This window comes from Mirounga angustirostris, unplaced genomic scaffold (assembly GCF_029215605.1).
Source record: "Mirounga angustirostris isolate CCGP_5_RB_7025 unplaced genomic scaffold, mMirAng1.0.hap1 SCAF_5, whole genome shotgun sequence".
NCBI classification, from domain to species: Eukaryota; Metazoa; Chordata; class Mammalia; order Carnivora; family Phocidae; genus Mirounga; species Mirounga angustirostris.
The window spans coordinates 10,326,998-10,347,468 of NW_026991713.1; the positions used below are offsets into that span (position 1 = coordinate 10,326,998).

The following is a 20,471-nucleotide window of genomic DNA, read 5'->3' on the forward strand; positions in this document are numbered from 1 at the left end:
CAAGTAAGAATATATTGTTTGAGAAAATTCTCATTCCAGTTGTGCGTCTATTTACGCGGGGTCTTATTCAGGTGTGTATTCACAACTGGTCACAGTGTCACATGTATTTCTTACTGGGGGTCCCTGGAAAAAGTCCTTAAAATGCTGTCCTCACGGCCAGATGTGAATGTGTTAGTATAAGGGTGCCCCTGCTTGAGCTTTGCCCTCGTGACGCCTCAGTTCTGCAGTCAGGCCCCTGGGGTTCCAGGCCTGGCCACCACACCCCCACACCCCCCCCCAGACATACACAGACACACAGAGACACACACCCACACACACACACAGACACAGACACACAGACACACACTAACCCACAGTCGAATGCATGTTGGAACTCAGTCGCTGGCTTCCCTTGACTATTTTTTTTTTCTTTTTTTAAGATTTTATTTCTCTTTTGACAGAGAGAGAGACAGCGAGAGAGGGACCACAAGCAGGGGGAGTGGGAGAGGGAGAAGCAGGCCTCCCGCAGAGCAAGGAGCCCAATGCGGGGCTCGATCCCAGGACCCCGGGATCACGACCCGAGCCGAAGGCAGACACTTAATGACTGAGCCACCCAGGCACCCACCCTTGACTATTTTCTGCTTGCTTTTTTGCAACATATAAAATGTTTTCAGGGGCGCATCAGTCAGTTCAGTGTCTGCCTTCGGCTCAGGTCACGATCCCGGGCTCCCTGCACGGGGCTCCCTGCTCAGCGGGGAGTCTGCTTCTCCTCCCTCTGTCGCTGCCACCCGGCTCCTGATTTCTCTCTCTCGCTCGCTCACGCTCTCTCTCAAATAAATAAATAAAATATTTTTTAAAAAATGTTTTCATACATGTTCTAAGTTATTTGTCTTTTCCCTGTCTCTTATTCCATTTTCTTTAAACTTGGCTTCTTCCGGGAGCCACACATTGAAAGCAAGTTGTTATTGTGATTTTTTAAAAAAATCCTTTCTTTTTTCAAGGGCTTCTAAAGCAGCTCCTCAATCGTCATCAGGTCGTTGGCCTCAGAGAGCTCCGGCGCGGGAGGCAGAACCCCTGAGCTCAGCTCCTCTGATTCTGTGACTGACAAGGCTTCTCCCCTCACTAAGCCTTAGTTGGCTCATCAGTAAAATGGGTTGATAAGCAAGATGCTCCGGCATGAAGGGCCCTGCAGTGTGCCTGGCACACTGTGATGCTGGATCCACAGAAGCTCCCCTCCTTGGAAATGGGGTGCTGGGGGGCTCGCCCCCCCCACCCCCCAGGCTCCCACGGCCACTCACCGGAAGCAGTGGCGGTGGTAGAGCTTGCCCTCAGCCAGGTAGCGCTGGACCAGGTGCACGTGCTGCTGGCAGGCAGCACACGTGCTACTGGGGGTCTGCTGGGCGCCCCGCTCTGACAGGCTGCCCGATGACAGCTCCTCACCCTGCAGGGAACGGGGCGGGCAGAGGGGCGCGGGGCCACGGTCACCAGCCTCCCTGTTCTAGAACAGCCCCCTTCCCCTCCCAGCAGCCGCTGTCCCCCAAGTGCACACGAGCTTCACGGTGCTAATGCACATCATCAGGGCCCCGGAGGAACAGAGGGAGGGACACAGTCGCCGCTTTGTGGATGAGGAAACTAAAGCCCAGAGCGGTGGCGGGGGGAAAGACTTGCTCAAGGTCACTGAGTCAGAATGGAAACAGAAATCCTGACTTCCAGTTTCTGGGGCCCTCTCTGCCAGAAAGATGGCTGCTGGCTGTGTAACTTCCCTTCCCCTTGGCTGCTCTGACCCCTGTCCCATCCCTGCAGGTTGGCCCCTGACGCCTGACCTCGTCTTAGGCCCACCTCATCTGCCTTCTCTGCCTCCCCTCCTACAGCTGCAGCAGGGTTTAAATCCCAGTGTCTCCACTTCCAAGCACTGTGACCTGAGCAAGCTGCTCACATCCCTTGGCCTTGGGTTCCCAGCTGCCAGTGGAATCCTATAACCCCTGCCTGTCTCAGCCCCACCTCACTGGGCACCCACGCCGGGCCAGGCTCCCCGGGCCCTCAGGAGCTCCTCCAGCAAGGACAAATCGGGGAGCAGGTGGGAAAAGCCCTTTGTACCCCGGGAAGTGCTATCCAGATGTGAAGGGCTGGTGTCACTCTAAGCATCTTGGAGCGGGGCGCTGACCTTAGACAAATGACCAAACCTCTCTGAGCCTCAGGGTTCTCATCTAACAGGACTCACACCACCCACCTCCCAGGGTTGTTGAGAGGACAAAACGGAATCATGCTAGGAAGCTAAAAGCTCTGTCTTGACAGGAATCAAGGAGAATATTTGCTACATTACATGTGTAAATCCTGTCAGTGCCAGGATGACAAAGTCAGTGTGGCAGACTGTCTGATGCCCCCTTCCTAGGCTTGGTGTCTCCTGATCCTGCCCCAAGCTCTCGAGAAAGAATGGAGCTCCCTGCCCACAGAATGGGACCGGAATCTGGCCCATGCCCCCTCAGCCTGAGGCTCTACTTCCAAAGCCAGTGGGGAAAGGACCAAGAATCAACACTGCAATGGTACCCACTCAGCCTCCCCCCCAGCCAGGCATCCGCCTACCTGAACCCTGTCTTCTGGTTCTGCTGCAGTAGGTGCTTCGGGTGGCGGGGAGGAGGGTGCCTGGGCCTTTCTAGGTGATGAGACACCAGCTGCCAAGAGACAGGAAAGAGACCCTGAGGAAGGTGGAGACCCTGGGGCCCAGGAGGCCCCCAGCCGGCCTACAACTTGAACTCCCCAGCTATGGCCTTTGGGAAGACTACCCAACACCGCCAGACCAGAGCAGGCTCCCACTTCACACAGGCCAGGAGACACCTCCTCTTCCAAACCAAGGGCCAAGGGCAGGCTGCTTAACCTCCCCGAGCCACCACAGAGTAGGACAGTGACTGACCACACGGGGTCAGTGGAAATGCTAGGGCAACAGTAAAATCACAGAATGGGCAGGTGCCCAGCACGCAGCAGGACCAGGAGCTTCCGTCCCAGCAGGGTAAGGGGATGGGAGGGAAGGCAAAGAGAGGAACCACGTGGTGCTGGCTGCAAGGTTCAGGAAAATGGGCTGGTGTGGCCGCATGCCCTCACGGCAGAAGAAACGCACCCACCCCAGCCCACCAGCCCCCTCGGAGACTCCACTCCTTTCTTACTTCAGCAAATATTCACGCAGCACCTACTCTGTCCCCAGTGATGAAAATAAAAAATGAAAATTCAGAAAGCCGTATACCCCAAAACATCAATTTTACCATTTGATGATTTTAGGAATAAAATCCAAGTTCCTTACCGTCGTCTAAAATATCATTTACCAGGGCGCCTGGGTGGCTCAGTCGTTAAGCAGCTGCCTTCGGCTCGGGTCATGATCCCAGGATCCTGGGATCGAGCCCCGCATCGGGCTCCCTGCTCCGCGGGAAGCCTGCTTCTCCCTCTCCCACTCCCCCTGCTTGTATTCCTTCTCTCAGTGTGTGTGTCTCTCTCTGTGTGTGTCAAATAAATAAATAAGATCTTAAAAAAAAAAAATTTTTAAATATCATTTACCAAACTAGATCACAATCCGTTAGCAGACCTGGAAATCAAGTTAGTGGTTACAACCAACACATTTAAAAGGTGAAATAGAAAATATCTCCACGCATCACATGTTGCTGTGTTGTTTTTTTGTTTTGTTTTGTTTTAAAGATTTTATTTATTTTTTAGAGAGCGAGCGAGAGAGAAACAGCATGAGAGGGGAGAGGGTCAGAGGGAGAAGCAGGCTCCCCGCTGAGCCAGGAGCCCGATGCGGGGCTCGATCCCAGGACCCTGGGACCATGACCTGAGCCGAAGGCAGATGCTTCACCGACTGAGCCACCCAGGCGTCCCTAAAGATTTGATTTTTAAGTAATCTATACACCCAATATGGGGCTCAGACTTATAACTCTGAGATCAAGAGTCATGTGCTTTACTGACTGATCCAGCCAGATGCCCCTCTTTTTGATTTATTTAAAGAAAATGTAATATATGTCTTGTGCATATATATAAAAAAGGACTAGTGAGTATGTTTAATAAGAAATTTCTTTTTAAAAATTTTTTATTTTAAAGACTTTATTCACTTGTTTTGTCAGAGAGAGAGAGAGAGAGAAAGAGTACAACAAGCAGGGGGAGCGGCCCATAGGGAGAGAGGGAGAGGGAGAAGCAGGCTCCCTGCCGAGCAGGGAGCCCGATGCGGGACTCGATCCCGGGACTCCAGGATCATGACCTGAGCCGAAGGCAGTCGCTTAACCGACTGAGCCACCCAGACGTCCCCTCCCACTGCTTTTTATCCCATCGTTTTGTCTCCTTCATTGGACTCCCGTGAAATTATACTAACTCTTCATTTGTGCTCTCTCTCTCTCTCTCCCTCCTATTCTCAGCTCTCTCCCCAGCACCTAGCACAGTTCCCGGCACACCGTAGGGGCTCAATAAATATTTGTTAAATGAATGAGTAAGTACTAGGTGCTGGGGGCTACGTAGCTGGGAACCAAACACAGATGGTCTGCAGGGGAAGAGGGAGGGGTGATCCAACTATTTTGACCAGAGTCTTCTGTGTTCACCACAAGGCTGGGGGCCGCAAGAGCACCTGGGGTAAATCAGGGCAGGCTGCTTAGAGGAGGCAAAATGTGAAGATCAGAGGATGGGTAGGAAAGAAATGTTTGTGGGTGGGAGAAGTGGAACAGAAAATGGAGTTCGGGGCTGGAGGATCACCAGGAAGAAAGGCTGAGCAGAGAAGGAATATGATGTATTCAAAACACAAAAAATTTAGTATGCCTACAGCTGGGGCAGTGAGTAGCTCAAGGTAAGTGGGGAGAGACCCTCAGAGGCCCCACTAAGAAGCTGCACTGGGGGTTAAGCATCCAACTCCTGATCTCAGCTCAGGATTCGATCTTGGGGTTTTTGAGTAGGCCCCATGCCCAGCGTGGAGCCCAACATGGGGCCTATTCAAAAACAAAACAAAACAAAACAAAACAAAAGAAGCTGGATTTTATCTGGATAACACTCGCCCTGCCCCCCGTGACTGCAATTTCACACAGCCGCTGGGTGTCCTTCACTCACACTCTGGTCCCAGACCACACCGTGGCTCCTGGAAGGAAGGGTCAGTGGCTGGGCCCAGGGTCACTGGCACCATGGAGCCTGGCACCAGCGAACACTCAGCATGGTGCTGTGTCTTAGCCAGGGCCAGGTTCCAGAGCGACCCGGTCCAGGGAAAGTCAAGTCTGGTCCAGATTGCCCCTGAAATCCTTCTAGTCACCCAGAAAGTACAGCCCAGGACCATCTAGGGGAGTCTCACAGCCAGCTCTGCCTCCAGGGTGGGAACACACTGCTGTTTCCTCTGGCGGAGCAGTGGGTGGGATACAAACAGTTCGCGTTTAGAGGCCAAGTTGTATGAGAAGCACAAACTGTACCTTTATCAATAAGAACCCCCACAAGCCCAGGGGGGGTGCCCCCTCCCAGGCACGGCTAGGGGAGCTGGGCCCACCAGGGCTGCCCCGTGAGGACCCAGGAACCCAGCGGGCACCACCAACAGTACTGTGGGGAGCCGCTGCCCACCCCTCCCGCCTCGCAGGTCCCCGGAAGGGTGGCCCTCCAGAAAAGAGCTTAGTTGAAAGAGGTTAGGGTTTGGAGACAGGGAACCTTCCAGAGGGTGAGACTGAACTGTGATTCTAAGTAAGCAAGCTACACTCTAACCAGTGAAATAAAGGAGTCATAATAATGTGAACCTTGAGCCCTAAATAAGGGCCAGACACAGGTGCACACTTCCTCACTTACTCTTCACATCAACCCTAAGAGATGGAGCACTGTTCTTACCTGCCTTTCAAAGGAGAAACTGAGGTAGACAGGTGACCATGGTGGCCCATTGTCATCCAGATAGTCAAGGACACCCATGCTCTTAATTTCCACCCTACTGCCTCTCACCAAAGACTCAGTGGCCGGGAAATACTTTCATTTTGATTCCTACTAAAACACACATAATGTTATTTGTTCAACTTTAATACTGATCTCTATCATTGGGGGGGCGGGTAACAGGTTATCTTAATTTTTATGCTCTTTGCTATGTTCTCAATTTTCTACAGTAAGTATGGTTTGCTCTTAGTAAGAAAAAAAAATAAAAAATAAAAATAAAAACCCTGACTTAGTAGAACACTTTTTCTTAAAGAGACAGGCTGAGATTGTCCACATGGAGAGCCAAGGCAAGGGGGAGGACCAAAACGGGACAGGGGAGGGGCAAGGCCCCCAGGGACCCAGCACAGGTGTGGGGACACCTGGATTCTAGTCCCGCCATTCAGCTTTCCTGTGTGTGACCTTGACCTCCTTGCTTCCTCTCTGGGCCCATTTCTTCTCTGCACAAGGAGAGGCCCAGCTGTCCCCAGGAGAGATTCCTGCAGGAGGATGCCCCAGGTGGGAGGCTCAGGAGCCACCCAGTGATGACTCAGAGAAGCACCCTGTGGTTCTCTCAACCCCCACCCCAGGTCCCCAGCCTCTCAGTTCTCAGACCTTGAAGGTCATTTCAAGGGGACAACGCTGCACCACAGCCCCACAGGGCCACTTGCTGGCTTTGGAGGAAAAGCCCCAGGGAAGTGTCTGCAAACAGGAAGTGAGGGGGGGGTGGGCGCCAGAGAGGGGAACTCACAGCGAATGAACGAAAGCGCACCCTGCTTTGTCTACTTTTACTCTCGTTCAGTGATTGGTTTCGGGGTTTGCTGCCCAGACGACTGTGGGCTGCACGAGGACAGCCAGCACCCCCAGGGCCCAGCACAGTGCTGTCTTACTCAATCCCTATTTCAACGACCGAATGAATGATCCAGTGAATAAATGATGTGCTGTTTTCTGAGCTCCGCAGCCCGGCACCTCCCCAGCCCCACGCCCAGGGCCAGCCTCCCTCTCACCTTGGCCAGGGCTGGCGAAGTGGTTGTAATACTGGGACACGTAGGTCATGATGCTGAGGCAGTCAGGGACACTCATGGAGACCATGTCATTGGGGTCCAGGAGAGCGGGAATCCCCAGCTCCTTCTCAGCCACTTCAAAGGCCTGGGGTGAGGGCAGGTGCAGGGGGTGGGGTGAGGGGAGTGGGAGTTGGGGGGGGCAAGGGTAAAGTGGGGTAAAGTGGGGGAAGGTGGGGGGATGGGGCAGGGGTGGGAGTGGGGGCAGGTGCGGGGCGGTGGGGGGGGGGGGGGAGTTGCGGGGGTGGGTGCGAAAGCGGCCACAACAGGAAGAGGAGGAGGCAGGGTTAGGGTTAGTGCCCTGCAGCCTAGGCCCAGCTTCCCGCAGTGGGATGAAGGGTCCAGGGCTACGGGCTCCCCTCAGCTCTGGCCGCACAGGGTGCCCCAGGCATACATGGGCCAGAAGGAAGAAGGGGGGTGGGGAGAGGAGCAGCAAGGGCCCCAGTGCAAAGCAGCTTCTCAGAGAGCCAGTCCAGGAGCCCCTCGCCTCAGCTCCTACTCTGCAGAACCCCTGCCCACCCCGCCCCCCTCCACACACTCACAGCCTCTAAGCCTTCCATCTGTTTGGGGACTCACCAAACGGTTATTCTCGAAGACATTGTCCTTGGAAAGCGAATCAAAATCTCTGCAAGAGGTAAAGGGGAGGAGGAGCATTGAGGAGGTGACAGGGGCAGGGGTGTGGGTCTGGCAGGAACGGAGGTGACCTCATCCCAGCCAGCGTGGGCCTCAGCAGGGTTGGGGGAGGGGTCTGTGGATGGCCAACGAGGAAACTGAGGCAACACGCACAGGCTAACAGAGCCAGGCCTGCCGGGTGGGCGCAGAGCAGGAGCTCATGGCCCCCACACCGCCCCAAGCATCCAAGCAGAGCCTGGAAATCACTCTGAAGGGGTGGGGCTCAAGTCCAAGCTTTTTTTTTTTTTTTTTTTTTTTTTAAGTCCAACCTTTCAAGTCTAAGATCTCTCACTATGCCGGCAAGCCATGTCCTGAGTCAGTGGCAAAGACAAAACCGAGACCAGGACTAATGTAATGACGGGGACGGCCACGGATTGCTGACCTCACACCAGGCACTGTGCTGAGCTCCTGTCGGGAGTTTATTTTCATAGCAACTCTCTTGGCAGGTACTGACCCCATTTTACCGATGAGGACACTGAGACCCAGAGAGGGGAAGCCACCCAGCCCCGAGGATCCACAGTTCTGGACCTTCCACCGGCTATCACAAACCCAGAGGAGCCGCACCGACTTGCCGAATCCCCGACCCGGCCCAGAGACGAATGTAATTTTTTAATGGGGCCAGGAATAGAAGAACAAGTCTGAATCCGACTGGAAACTGTACATACTCCAGAGCTACTGAGAACGTCTGGCCGACCCGCTGGGCCACTCCTGGGGACCCCTTCCCTTGGGGGAGCAGTAAAGGGTTTCCCAGTTTCTAAGCTGGGATAGGTGAGAGGCAGCGGGGCCTGCCCTGGGGACCCTGGCGGGAGACACCTGGCCAGCCTGCCGCCTCTATCTGTCCCCTTCCTCCCATTCAGCGCCCCAGGCTGCTCAAGTGGCTGAAACTGGGCAAAGGCACCACAGCCTTCTGGCTCGGCAGCCTCCTGGGGGCACCCTCCCAACGTCTTGCCCTTCTATGGCTGAAAACTGCAGCCTTGACTCTCCCACATGGTGGGCCCAGAGATCAGAACAGGCTAGCACCACCTCCAAGCTCAGGGTCCCAGACTCGGCTCTTCCAGGCCTGGCTGTGTGACACCTGGGGCAGGTCAGCAGTCTTCTCGGCCTTCATTCTCCCATCTGTAAGTTGGGGGAAGCTCTAGCACCCCCTCCCAGGTTGGTGGGGAGGGCTGGATGAGTCTGGGCTTTGGGAAGGGCAGGTCTCACTGATACAAGGGCGCAGGCAAGCATGCCTCCCGCCTCCTGCCCCCAAACTGCTCCAGGCAGAGTCCAGGTACGATGAGCGATGAGCGAACAGATGAACGGTAGGCCGAGGTGAGAAAGGGTAGCCTGAGAACCCCAGAGGGAGGTGCCCCAAGGTTGGGTGGACTAGGACAGGGGAGCTGACTAAGAATGAGCCTCAGCCCTTCTGCCACCTCTGGCCAGGCCTCTTCCCTCCCCCCTCCCCCCACCCCTGCCCCTACCCCCCACCCCACCCGAGCCGAAGCTGGGTCCCTAGGCACACTTGCTTTGCCACTGCCTAAGAGTGTGACCATAAGCAAGCTATTTAAAGTCTCTAAACCTCAGCCTCCTAGTCTGTGACCCTGTGAACCGGTGAGGGGACACCAGCCCAGCCACAACAAAGGCTTGTTCAGAGACCAAAGGACACAAAAGCAACTTGTCTTGGCAGTTAACTTCAGTCTCCCCCACAGTGTTCTTAGAAGGCTGGGCTCACGTTTTGTTCACCCTGTGCCCCCAACACCCTATGTAGTTCCGGGTACTTAGTAAGTGCTCAACAAATATTTATTAAATGAATAAATTCTGTGAAAACTGTAAAAACCCCGGAGACGCTGATTTTTCCTGCAGCTTCTTCCCCACTCCCATCTCTGTCCCTAATCAACATCTGGGCTTTGGTAACACAGATATTTTCTGAGAGTTTTCAAAAGCTGGGGAAGTTCTATTTGGCTCTGGGGGAGATGAAGTACACAAAAATGAAACCCACATGGTCTCTGCCCTCAAGGGAGCTTAAAGATGCCTGGATTGGGGGTCAGAGGGGTGGCCAACAATGAACCAGGCCCCCCAGCATGACAAACCCCGCCCCCCAGCAGCGGCAGGGCCCACAGCTCCAAGAGCTTGAACCCCTTCAGATGACTTGCCCCCAGCCCCTACCCTACCCCTACTCTCATGGAGATCCTCCCTATGCCTCCTGTGGCAGTTGGGCCTCAGTTTTTCTTCTGCACAATGGGCTGGTAGCCAGGCAACTGGCCCGCTCCACAAATGAATGTCTACACATGATTCTGAACCTCTTCTCAGGAGGGGAGCTGCCCTCCCCTGCTTAAAACCCACAAAGCTCCGCATGGCTCCATCCACCCTCCTTAGCCAGCAAGAGGCCCTGGCGTTCTGGGCCAGCTGCATCTCCTGATCCTCCCTGCCCCATGCTATGGGCCCCAGCAGTGCTCCACCCCCACCCCCGCGGGGCTCTGCTCAGGTGGCCCCCTCTGGCCGCGGGAACACCCTTCCCTCGTAGGGGGAGCCCCTGGCTCCTGCTATCTCCATTACCAGGCAGGGCCCGGCACAAACGAAGGAGTAACATACCCTCATCACACCCTACTGTCTAATCACACAACTTGTAATAACTCATGTTAACTGAATACTCATTATCTCATATAATCCTCACAACAATTCTGTGACATAAATCCTATTATCAACCCCACTGTACAGATGAGGAAACTGATGTCTGGAGGGGTCCAGTGATTTACCCCAGCTCGCACATCTAGAACACGGAGTGGCTGAACGAAGCCAAACAGCCTGCACTTTGATGCTGGCCAGCTCAGGTCCACCGATCACCTTAGCCTGACCCTGAGGTCCCTTCACACACTGGCCCTGTCCCTTGCCTCCTGCCTCACTGTCTGCTCCCCAGCCGCAACCGAAGGCCCCTTGAGCCCTCTGCTCCAACACAGGGGTCCAATCTGGGCGCCCTTCCTCCAGCCTTCCAACTCCCGCTCCTGAGCTCCCCCGCCCCCAGCCCATGGTTGTGTTAGAGCGGCTGCCACCCACCCCACAGCGGGCAGGCGCCCATGGACGTCTCCACCTCGTCTTCCTTCGCTTCTGCAGCCGCACCCCCCCAAAACCCTCTCCTCCACGGCCCAACACGGGGCCCGCCCCAGCACCCAGACACGGTAGCACACAGATGGGATCCTTGAGGCCATTCTCTCCTCCCTTGTCGCCTCCATCGGGGCCCTGCCAGGTGCCATTAGCGGGAGCACAGGTCTGCAGTGGGACAGACACCCAAAGACCCCAGACCCGGCCAGGCTCGGGGAGCCCTGTCGGGGGCGCTGTTGGCAAAAGAGGCAAAGACCAGGTCTCTGGGTCTCAAGTTGCAGATGAGACAGGAAGCCCAAGGAATGGTGGGCCCCAGCTTAATTTTCACTCCGTGTTTGATGAATGAGTGAATGAGTGAATAAATGAAGAGGTTCCAGAGTTCAAGGCAGGGGTTGCTGAGAGAGAAGCCCCAAGTCGACTGCTCTGGGGGTCTGAATAAATATCTCCATGAGAACCTCACCTGGCAGCTGGGGGCAAGAAGGGGCCATTTCACACCCTGGAGCAGCGCCCCGGGGGCTGTCAGTCAGACCTTGGGAATCTTCCCTCAGCCTCCCTGCCCCATTGAGGACCGTAGGGCTGTGGGTACACACTTGGGAGGCAGATCTGTGTCCTAACTGGGGTGGGAGGTAGGGGGTGTGGATCCATTCATCCAACCACTATTAACCCAGGGTCTCCTCTGTGCCAGGCACTAGACACAAGACGGCACGGGGCGGGGGGATCAGAGAAGTGAGCCAGAGGACCCCCCTCCCAGAGGGCCGAGCCTCAATGCCTCGCGGAGAGGGGGTTGCTCAGTGCGCCTGTTTGAGTGGTGCGGGAAAGGCCCAGGGTCCCCAAGGAGGGCTAAGGTGTCTCTTTGGCGGAAATCAGTGCCCTGTGGGCGGGGCCAGGGCCCTCTGTGCAGGGACCAGTATGGGGGGCAGGTTCAGTGTCCCAGTGGGCGGGGGCGGGGCCTCGTGAGGAAGGGGTCCCCCGGGGGGGGAACGGGTGCTCGGTGACCCGCGAGTCGTTGAGGGCCCGTCGGTAGGGTCGGCGTCTCGGTCTCCGTGGGGGCGGCGCCTGCCACCGCCCGAGCTCCGCGTCACTGAGGGGGGCGGGGGTCCCCAGCTCGGGCCCGCGCCGCCCTGCGCCCCGGCCCGCCCGCCGCCCCTCCCCCCGCCCCCAGCACTCACAGCAGGTCGGGCCGGTGCCGGTGCAGGATGGCGCAGAAGGCCAGGCCGTCCCGGAAGGAGCTGCTCAGGTCGCGGATGTCCACGCCGCCGTAGCCCTCGCACTGGCGGCGGCACCAGGCCAGCAGCGCGCCCCGCGGCCCCGCCATGAGCCGCGCGGGGCTCGGGACAGGCTCCGGGCGCCTCCGGGATCAGGCTTCACCCCCGGGCCCGACTCCGGCCGGTTTCCGGCGGCGGCTCCAGCTCCGACTCCGGCGCCGCTCCGAGCTGCGGGCGCCGACCCGCGGGCGGCGGGCGCAGGGCGGGGAGGAGGCGGGGCCGCGGCCTCGGTGTCCGCGCTCGGGCTCCGGCGCGGGGTCCCGGCTGGGCTCGCTGCTCCCCGCCCGGCCCTGCCCGGACCTGCCCGAGCAGCCGCCGCCCGCGTGGCCCGGCCCGGCCGGCCGCCGCCTACTCACCGCCGCCCGCCCCCCTCGCTGTGGGCCGGCCGCGGGCGCGGGCGTCCCGCTGGCTTCGGTCCCCGCCCGCCGCCGCCGGGAGCCCCGGGGGCCTGGCGCCCCACCCAGCGGCGGCTCCGCCCCCAGACGCGCCCCCGCCCACGCGAGGGCCGGACACCCCGCAGTCCCTCTGCTGGGCGATCGCGGTTACCGCTTTTCCTCGGGAACCCCTCAGAGAACTCCGGGACAGCCCCTGGACCCCTCACCCACTGCGAACTCGCCCGTCCCACAATGACGTCTTCCACCCGACTACCTCCACCACGCTGCCCACCTGGAATTCTCCTTTCTCCCAGCCTGCCCTCTTCCCACTCTTTGGCCTAAGGACGTGCAGATCCCCCACACTGACTTCCCTAAACCCACTCACCTTTCCTGCCTGAAACTTTGGGCAGGCATTCCCCCCCACCTCAGGCCAATCGGGCAGTTGCCCCGCTGACCCCAAAGCACCCCAGATGGCCTGATCCAGGGCCCTTCCCTGACGCAGTCTCACCACTCCAAAACGCCCCTGACCTCCGTAGTTCTATCTGCCACTATCCCCTTCCCCCATCGCCTGCCAGGGAGACTTCATGCTCCCACCCCACCCCCATCAGTCCATGTGTGCACTCCGCGATGTAGTGAGCCTGTCGACTGGTCCTTCAGAGTTCTCCTCTGCCCCTGTGTAGGCTCAGGGATCTCCTCCCGCCCCATTAGAAGGGTGGTGGGTGGGGCCCCTGTGGGCAGAACCCATAGGAAGCAGGCTCTTGTCGAGTGGGGCTCTGGGTCTCAGGCCTTGGAACCCCAAGCCTCGTTCTGCTTCCCTCCCCAAGACCTGGCTCAGCCGCTCCTCCCCAGAGGTCCCTCCTGACCTCAGATGAATCAGCCTTCCACTCGCGCTGGTGGTGACATCACTCTGACCAGTATAATAGTGAGCTGGGGTGGGTCTGTCGCTCCACCCCCCATGGGAAGGAGCAGGGTCTTAGTCACCTCTGTCACCCCTCAGCCCTCGGAGGTTGGAAAGAACAGGGCTTTGGGAGTCCTAGGCACCCAGGCTGGAATCCTGTCTTTCCCCACTACCTCAGCCGTGTGATCTTGTGCCTTCTCCTTCACCTCAGTTTCCATACCTTAAAAATAGGGATAACTCCTGAGTAATGTATAGAATTGTTGAATCATTATATTGTTCACCTGAAACTAATATAACACTGCATGTTAATTATTCTCCAATAAAAAAAAATAGGCATAACTCTAGCTTTACAAAGTGGCTGAGAGGATTAAGATATAATGTGCCTGACCTTTCAGTCATCACTCATAAATTCTAATTCTTGTTACCTGGTAACCTGGTATTTAAACGTGTGGCAAAATGGATTGAAAACATTTTTTTTTTAAAGATTTTATTTATTTACTTGACAGAGAGAGACACAGCGAGAGAGGGAACACAAGCAAGGGGAGCGGGAGAGGGAGAAGCAGGCTTCCCACAGAGCAGGGAGCCCGATGTGGGGCTCGATTCCAGGACCCTGAGACCTGAACCGAAGGCAGACGCCTAACGACTTTAGCCACCCAGGCACCCCTGAAAACATTTTGTACCCAGCTTCTCACGTGGGCCTTTTGAGGAAATTATGGAGGAGAGAAGCCCACTTGGGGATTGCCACCTCCTCAAGGACTTCCTAAGCCTCAAGTCCAGAATGCCGTTATGACCCCAACTGGGCCAGCCTGCCATCTTAGATCTGTTCAAGGCTGGAAGGCCCATTCTTGGCCCAGAATGTGGACTCTCTCAGGCCACCTAGGAAGTGGCTGCCGTGGGCCAGGTGGCCTAGCGAACCCTCTTGGCCCCTCACCAGCCTGTGCTTGCCACCTCCTGCCCTGTCCCCTTTGAGAGAGCAACTCCAGGAAAGGAAGGTTCCTTTCATTAAATCAGAGACTCGTCCTCAGGACCCACCTTGGCCTTCAAAGACCACCAGGACTCTTTCCTTAAAACCCAGGAGGGATTATATCCCTGTCCTCACCAGCCTAAGGGGCTCCCCCCAGGTCCCCAAAGACAGCTCCAGAGCAGACCTTAATCCCGTTGCCGTAATAATAACTTATATGGTACAGCCCTCTGGGTCCCCGTTAGCCCATCTGTGGGCTTTATAAACTCATTATCTGAGTCAGCTCACCGCAATAGGAAAGAAGGACCTGCATGAGCACAGCTGTGTCTGCAGGCCAGACAGCTCGCCCCTAGGAACCCCAATTTCCTACCTTATAACATGGGGATAATAATCTTTGCCTTGCCTGCAACCCAGGGGTGTGGGTCATCAGCTAAGATAATGGATGACAAACTTGCACACGGGGCACCTGACTGGCTCAGTCGGTAGAGCGCTCGACTCTTGATCTTCAGGGTGGTACGTACAAGCTGCACACTGGGCATAGAACTTGCTTTAAAAAAAAAAGTGCTGGGCAGACTGTAAATCTAGGGTTCAGGTGAGTGTTGGGACTGCGTTTACAGGTGAGGTCAGAAGCCACAGACGGCTAGGCAAGTCAAGTCACTGGCCCCAAATTATACCATAATTTCAGGATTAGGACTGAGGGATCTGGGCCCTTAATTCAGTGTTTTTCTTTATTTTTTTAACTACCAATTAAGGGATCCCATTCTCCTCATCAAAAATTGAAAAATAAAAGCTAAAGTTCCTAGTTGCCTCCCTCAGATCCAGTCCCCTTCTAAGAGGTAGGCACAGTTGTCAGTTTGAAACTTATCCTTTCGGACCTTGTACATGCGTTTGTATTCACACATGGATTCAACACAGATTCCCTGAGCACCCACTTCCCAGCTTGGGCATTCAAGGGGAAAGAAGAGTAAACGAGACAGGGTTCCTGCCCTCATGGAATTAACTTTCTAGCAGGGAAGACAGGCAGGGAACAAGAAAACAAATCAACGAAGATAATTTCAGATGGTGAGTGGTGCTGGGGCAAAAAATAGAAAAGACGCTGTGAGAGAGCCGTGGAGATAGACAGGGCCACCAGGGAAGGCATCTTTGAGGTGGGGACATTTGAGCTGAAGAACACCCATCCCACAAAAAAGCACATTGAATGCAAGCCAGTGAGCGATGTCCTTGCAGGTAGAGTTTGAATCTTTTCTGGTTTAATCCAGGCTAACAGCTGCAGGGGTCCCAGTGGTGGGGCAGGACTAGTCTGGTGAGTGAGACAGACTACTGGGTGATCTTTGTCGAGCACGATAAAGGGCAAGGGAAAGGAAGGTGTCCAGGGGAGCTCCCGGACTACTTCGGGAAAGAGCACCTTGCTTTCTCCACTGGCCATTCTTTCTACCAACCTGTTTTGCAGGAGGGCTGTGGAGAGGCAGAGGCAAAGACAGGATGAAAAACCAGAACCCACTGGGGTAGGAGAAGCTAATATAGGATGAACACTGGTGGGAACGAAGAGTGAGGGAATGACCAGGGCCTAAGGTTTACATTTGTCTTCCCATGCAGATCTCACGGTCACTTTCAGAAAGATAAAAGGGAGAGGGATTGGGGGCACCTGGCTGGCTCAGTCAGTAGAGCATGCGACTCTTGATCTTTGCTTGAGTTTGAGCCCCATGTTGGGCAGAGAGATTGGAAAAAAAAAAAAAAAAAAAAAGACAGCCTTAGAGGGGACGCCACTAGGCACCTCTAGCTGTTGAGTTCATCTGATTCTGCACCTGCTCAGAGGCCGGTGGATTGCTTCTCTCTCAGAGCCAGAGAACTCCATGTATGTATGTGCAGTTCCTGGGGGTGGGAGGGGAGGCCTGGTTGGCCCCATTTCACCCACCACCCCTCTCTGCCACACACTTGCCTGAAGATACTGGACAAAGATGTCATCTGCCCAAGTTCAACGTCAACATCTATAAAAGGTGGAGGATTCTGTCCTCCAAAATACTATCCCAGGGGCCTTGAGATGCACACACAAATATGGTCTTTGTTTGCTAACAGCAAACACTGGAAACATGCTAAATATTCATTAGTAAGGGACTGGGTAATTACGATTCAGCACAGCTACATGACAGAAAACCACACAACTGTTAAAAAGAATGTCATGGAAATACATCCTCGAAAGAAGTGAAAAAAGCAAGCTGCAGAATAATAGGTATAAAAGGATCCCATTTTTGCAAAACAAAACTTATATGTATGTGATAGATATTTCATATCATATATATTTATGTATCTAAACATTTCCATGAGCATACATATGGAATTTTTAAACATCAGGAAGAGGGGCGCCTGGGTGGCTCAGTCGTTAAGCGTTTGCCTTCAGCTCAGGTCATGATCCCAGGGTTCTGGGATCGAGCCCCACATTGAGCTCCCTGTTCCGCGGGAAGCCTTCTTCTCCCTCTCCCACTCCCCCTGCTTGTGTTCCCTCTCTCGCTGTCTCTGTCAAATAAATAAAATCTTAAAAAAAACAAAACAAAACCTTGAACTCCGTATCAGAGCAAAAACTGGAGCCAACTCTTAAAAAAAAAAGTCATGGGGCGCCTGAGTGGCTCAGTCGTTAAGCGTCTGCCTTCGGCTCAGGTCATGATCTCAGGGTCCTGGGATGGAGCCCCGCATCGGGCTCTCTGCTCTGCGGGAAGCCTGCTTCTCCCTCTCCCACTCCCCCTGCTTCTGTTCCCTCTTTCGCTGTGTCTCTCTCTATCAAATAAATAAATAAAATCTTAAAAAAAAAAAAAAGTCATTATGCTTTGAATTTATGACAATAGGAGGTATAACTTTTTAAAATAACAGCTTTGAGATATAATTCACATACCATAAAATCACTCTTTTCAAGTGTACAGTTCAGTGGTTTTTAATATATTCACAGAGTTGTGCAGCCATCACCACTATTTAGAACATTTTTTAAAAAAGATTTTATTTATTTTTTTGACAGAGAGTACAAGTAGGCAGAGCGGCAGGCAAAGGGAGAAAGAGAAGCAGGCTCTCTGCTGAGCAGGGAGCCTGATGTGGGGCTCGATCCCAGGACCCTGGGATCATGACCTGAGCTGAAGGCAGACACTCAACCAACTGAGCCACCCAGGTGCCCCTATTTAGAACATTTTCATCATGCCCCAAACTCTGTACCCATTGGCACTCGACCACCATTTTACTTTCTGTGTATTTGACTGCACTAGGTACCTCCTATAAGTGGGTCATGCAATACTGGTTAATTTTTAAACTCTTGTTCTGGTCACGGTATTAACCAATCACTTGAAAACACTCACTTTAACTTTCTCATCCCAACACAACATTGTTTGCAATGTAATCAACAGTGCTAGAAGAAAACAGGGCTCTAATTTTCAAGCAAAACCAGCCCCACCTCAGCAAGACGAAATTTGTCCACATGACGCCAGGACCACGGGGCAGATCACAGGAAAGACGAGAAATCTGGGTAGGTCAGGTGGGGCAAGTATAAATTTCTAGATTAACAACTAAAATAACACAAGGGAGTGGGGCCATGGAACTGGGCCATCCCTCCCTGAGCCTCAGCACCCATGCTTTTCTTATTCTAAGATCTCCTTCTTCTAAGCTTCTCTGCCAGATTCTACGATTCTCCAAGTTCCATGTAGGTGTGACGACTGTGCGTTTCTGCCCAGGCTGTGCCCCCAGGAATCAGGGCCCTGCCCAGGCCCTTGGCTCTGAGCTGCTCCCTGGGGCAGCCTGGCAGAGCTGGTGGACAATGGGAGCATTGTGGGACCTCAGAGCTGGGGCCTGGGAGCAGCAGGAGGTGTGTGGGAGGCTCGGGTGGCAGAAGCAGCAGGTGCTTCATTGCTCATTGCTCATTCCTCTTCGTCCTCACCGGGCCAGAAGCATGCCCTGAGCAAGCCAGGACAGCATCCTGACCCCGGCCCGCCAGGGTGAGCTCGGTCCCCTGGAATCCCAGCTATGTCTGAGGATAGGCAGCTATCCCAGACCTTTCTTCAAAGGCCATGCCTCTCCCCACATACACACATTCAGCAAAATCCACCTGGGACTAGGCATGAGGGCTTCTATCCTTACCCTAAAACCAAACAACCTTCCCACTAAACTCTCCTGAACAGAGAGGACCACATGCTGCCTGTCACTGGGAGGGTGCTCTCTGAGCCAGGAAATACTCCTACTTTGCCATCTGGGTCTATCCCAGGAGGGGAGGCAGGTCAAAGAAGCCACTAAATATCCAAGCTGGCAAGGACTACTAGGGGCTAGCTAGCAAAGCCCCCTCATTATACTGACAGAGGAGACTAGAGCCCAGGGAGGGGAGGTGTTTGCCCAGGGTGGTAGAGGTAGAGGGGAAACTGGGACTGAACCCCATCCCCCTGACCCTCACTCTCTGTGCTACAGGCTGTCACCCGGTCCCTCACCCCTTTCGGCTGCCCCTGAAATGCCTATGGCTGTTGTTCTAAATCCTGCACAGGCTTCAAGGCCCAGTGCAGACATCACCTCCTCCCTGAAGCCTTCCATGATAGGCCCAGACAGAAACCACAACTCCAGGCCTTCTCACAGAATCCCAACCTTGCTATTAGATGGAACCTAGAGGGGCTATCCTTGCCGATTTCAGGAAGGAATTTCCACATGCCTCCCCTGGAGGGACTGGCAGACCCTGTAGAAGACAGATATGTAAACAATTGCAATAAACATTCACAGAAAGACAAGGGATGCGATGGAGAAATGAGCAAAGGGCAACAGGGCTTCCAGAAGGAACCTCTCATCTCCTGCCTGGGGACTCAGGGTACATCCCCAAGGGCCACATGGAGGAGGTGGCATTTGAACAGTTGCTCACATTGTGTGGCATTTATTTGGGCATATATCTCTCCCCAGTGGACTGTGAGATCCTTAACGCGCGTTTTTGTTGTTAAAGTGCATTACCTCTTTGACTCCTCACAGCACCTCTATCTATGGGCTAGGGCCTATCACAGGATCCCCATTTGCTGATAAAGAGAAGGCTTTGAGAGGTTAAAGCCTGTTTAAAGCCATTCTGCCTAGCTCTGACTTCACCAAGAACTTTCACCACAAAGATGTGTCACTGGTGTATTGAGGCAGGCTCTGTGTCCAGTTCACCACCACACACCTCGTTTGTACTACGGATTCACTCCTTCTTATCTACCTGTGAGCTTGGTGAGCAAGAACCCTCCCCGGAGCCTCCGGAGGCCCTGTCCACAAGGCTGGAGACCAACCCTGGACAGGGAGCCCCCAAGGCCTCCAGCCTGGCTGTGCTTGTGACTTTCCATCTCACTTCCAACTACAGTCAACATGACTGGTACTAGGATTCTTCTAGCAGGGTTCGTGCTTGGGTGCTGATATGGTATTCAAGATCCTAACAGTCCACAGGAGGGGCTCAGGGCAGAAAGTGGACAGGAAGGAGCAGGAGGGAGACTGGAAGGCCTGACTCAGAGTTGAGTCTGCAAAGCCCGCCCTGCTTATGCTCTGACTCTTCAGGGGTGACCAGGGGTTCTGGTGGAGATGAGGAATGCTGGAGCCCTCCCCGTGACACCTCTTTATCTACCTGGCCAGCTCTGCAGATGAAAAGCAGACAGAGCAGAAAATGGACTCAGAGCCCTTCTGACACTGGACGGTCACCTCTCCTCTGAGGACCGAGTGACAAGGGAGGGGCTATCAGGCTGGCGAGAGTTCGGTTAGCCAGAGGTCAGACCACTTGACAAGGCTGTCAGACACTAGAAAAGGACTGCTTGTCTCCCACTTACCTATCTACACGGAACCGTGAGCAAGGCAGCTCTTCCTGTCTGAAACAGAAAGTGAGACTTTGCTGTGGAAGCTCCGAGAGGGAGTTGCTTTTTCCGCTAAATAGAACAGAGGTTAGAGAGGGTATGCCTCTCCTCCAGGTGACGCAGCACAACACGCCTGGGGACGGATGTAAACCCAACACTCACAGCACACTCCCCAGCTTTATATGCTAAGACTAAGAGGACCCAGGAGGCAGGTGGGGGATTTGACCAAAGAGGAAGCCGAGTCTCAGACAAGTTAACTGACGCGCCAGGTATGTCCCTGCTTGTGAGGGGGGGCGGTGTCAGGACTGGGACCTAGGCTCCCTGCCACTTCCTAACCATGACCAGAAAGGCGGCCACCATCCCATGTCCACTGGCCCCAGGGGAACATAAGGGGGTGGGGGTGGGGGCAGAAGGGAGGTACCTTGATCTTGATCAAGTGGCTCGATAGGGACAGGGTGGGGCCAGA

The 20,471-nt window shown here is 54.8% G+C and overlaps 1 protein-coding gene across 3 annotated transcripts in view; it reads right to left on the reverse strand.

Annotated features, from left to right (window-relative positions):
* The window catches only part of MICALL1 (MICAL like 1), a 30,181-nt gene extending 17,836 nt beyond the window's left edge, over window positions 1-12,345 (reverse strand). The window contains exons 1-5 of one of the 3 annotated variants that reach the window (XM_045872548.3): window positions 11,858-12,343; window positions 7,515-7,563; window positions 6,885-7,026; window positions 2,563-2,651; window positions 1,278-1,420 (exon numbers count right to left, since the gene is read on the reverse strand). In XM_045872548.3, the coding sequence (XP_045728504.1) occupies window positions 1,278-1,420; window positions 2,563-2,651; window positions 6,885-7,026; window positions 7,515-7,563; window positions 11,858-12,003 (569 nt within the window). In that variant the 5' untranslated portion in view covers window positions 12,004-12,343. Of the gene's footprint in view, window positions 1-1,277; window positions 1,421-2,562; window positions 2,652-6,884; window positions 7,027-7,514; window positions 7,564-11,857 lie in introns of all 3 variants that reach the window. The other 2 variants (XM_045872546.3, XM_064590617.1) reach the window with 2 other exon arrangements.
* Window positions 12,346-20,471: the final 8,126 nt, after the last annotated feature.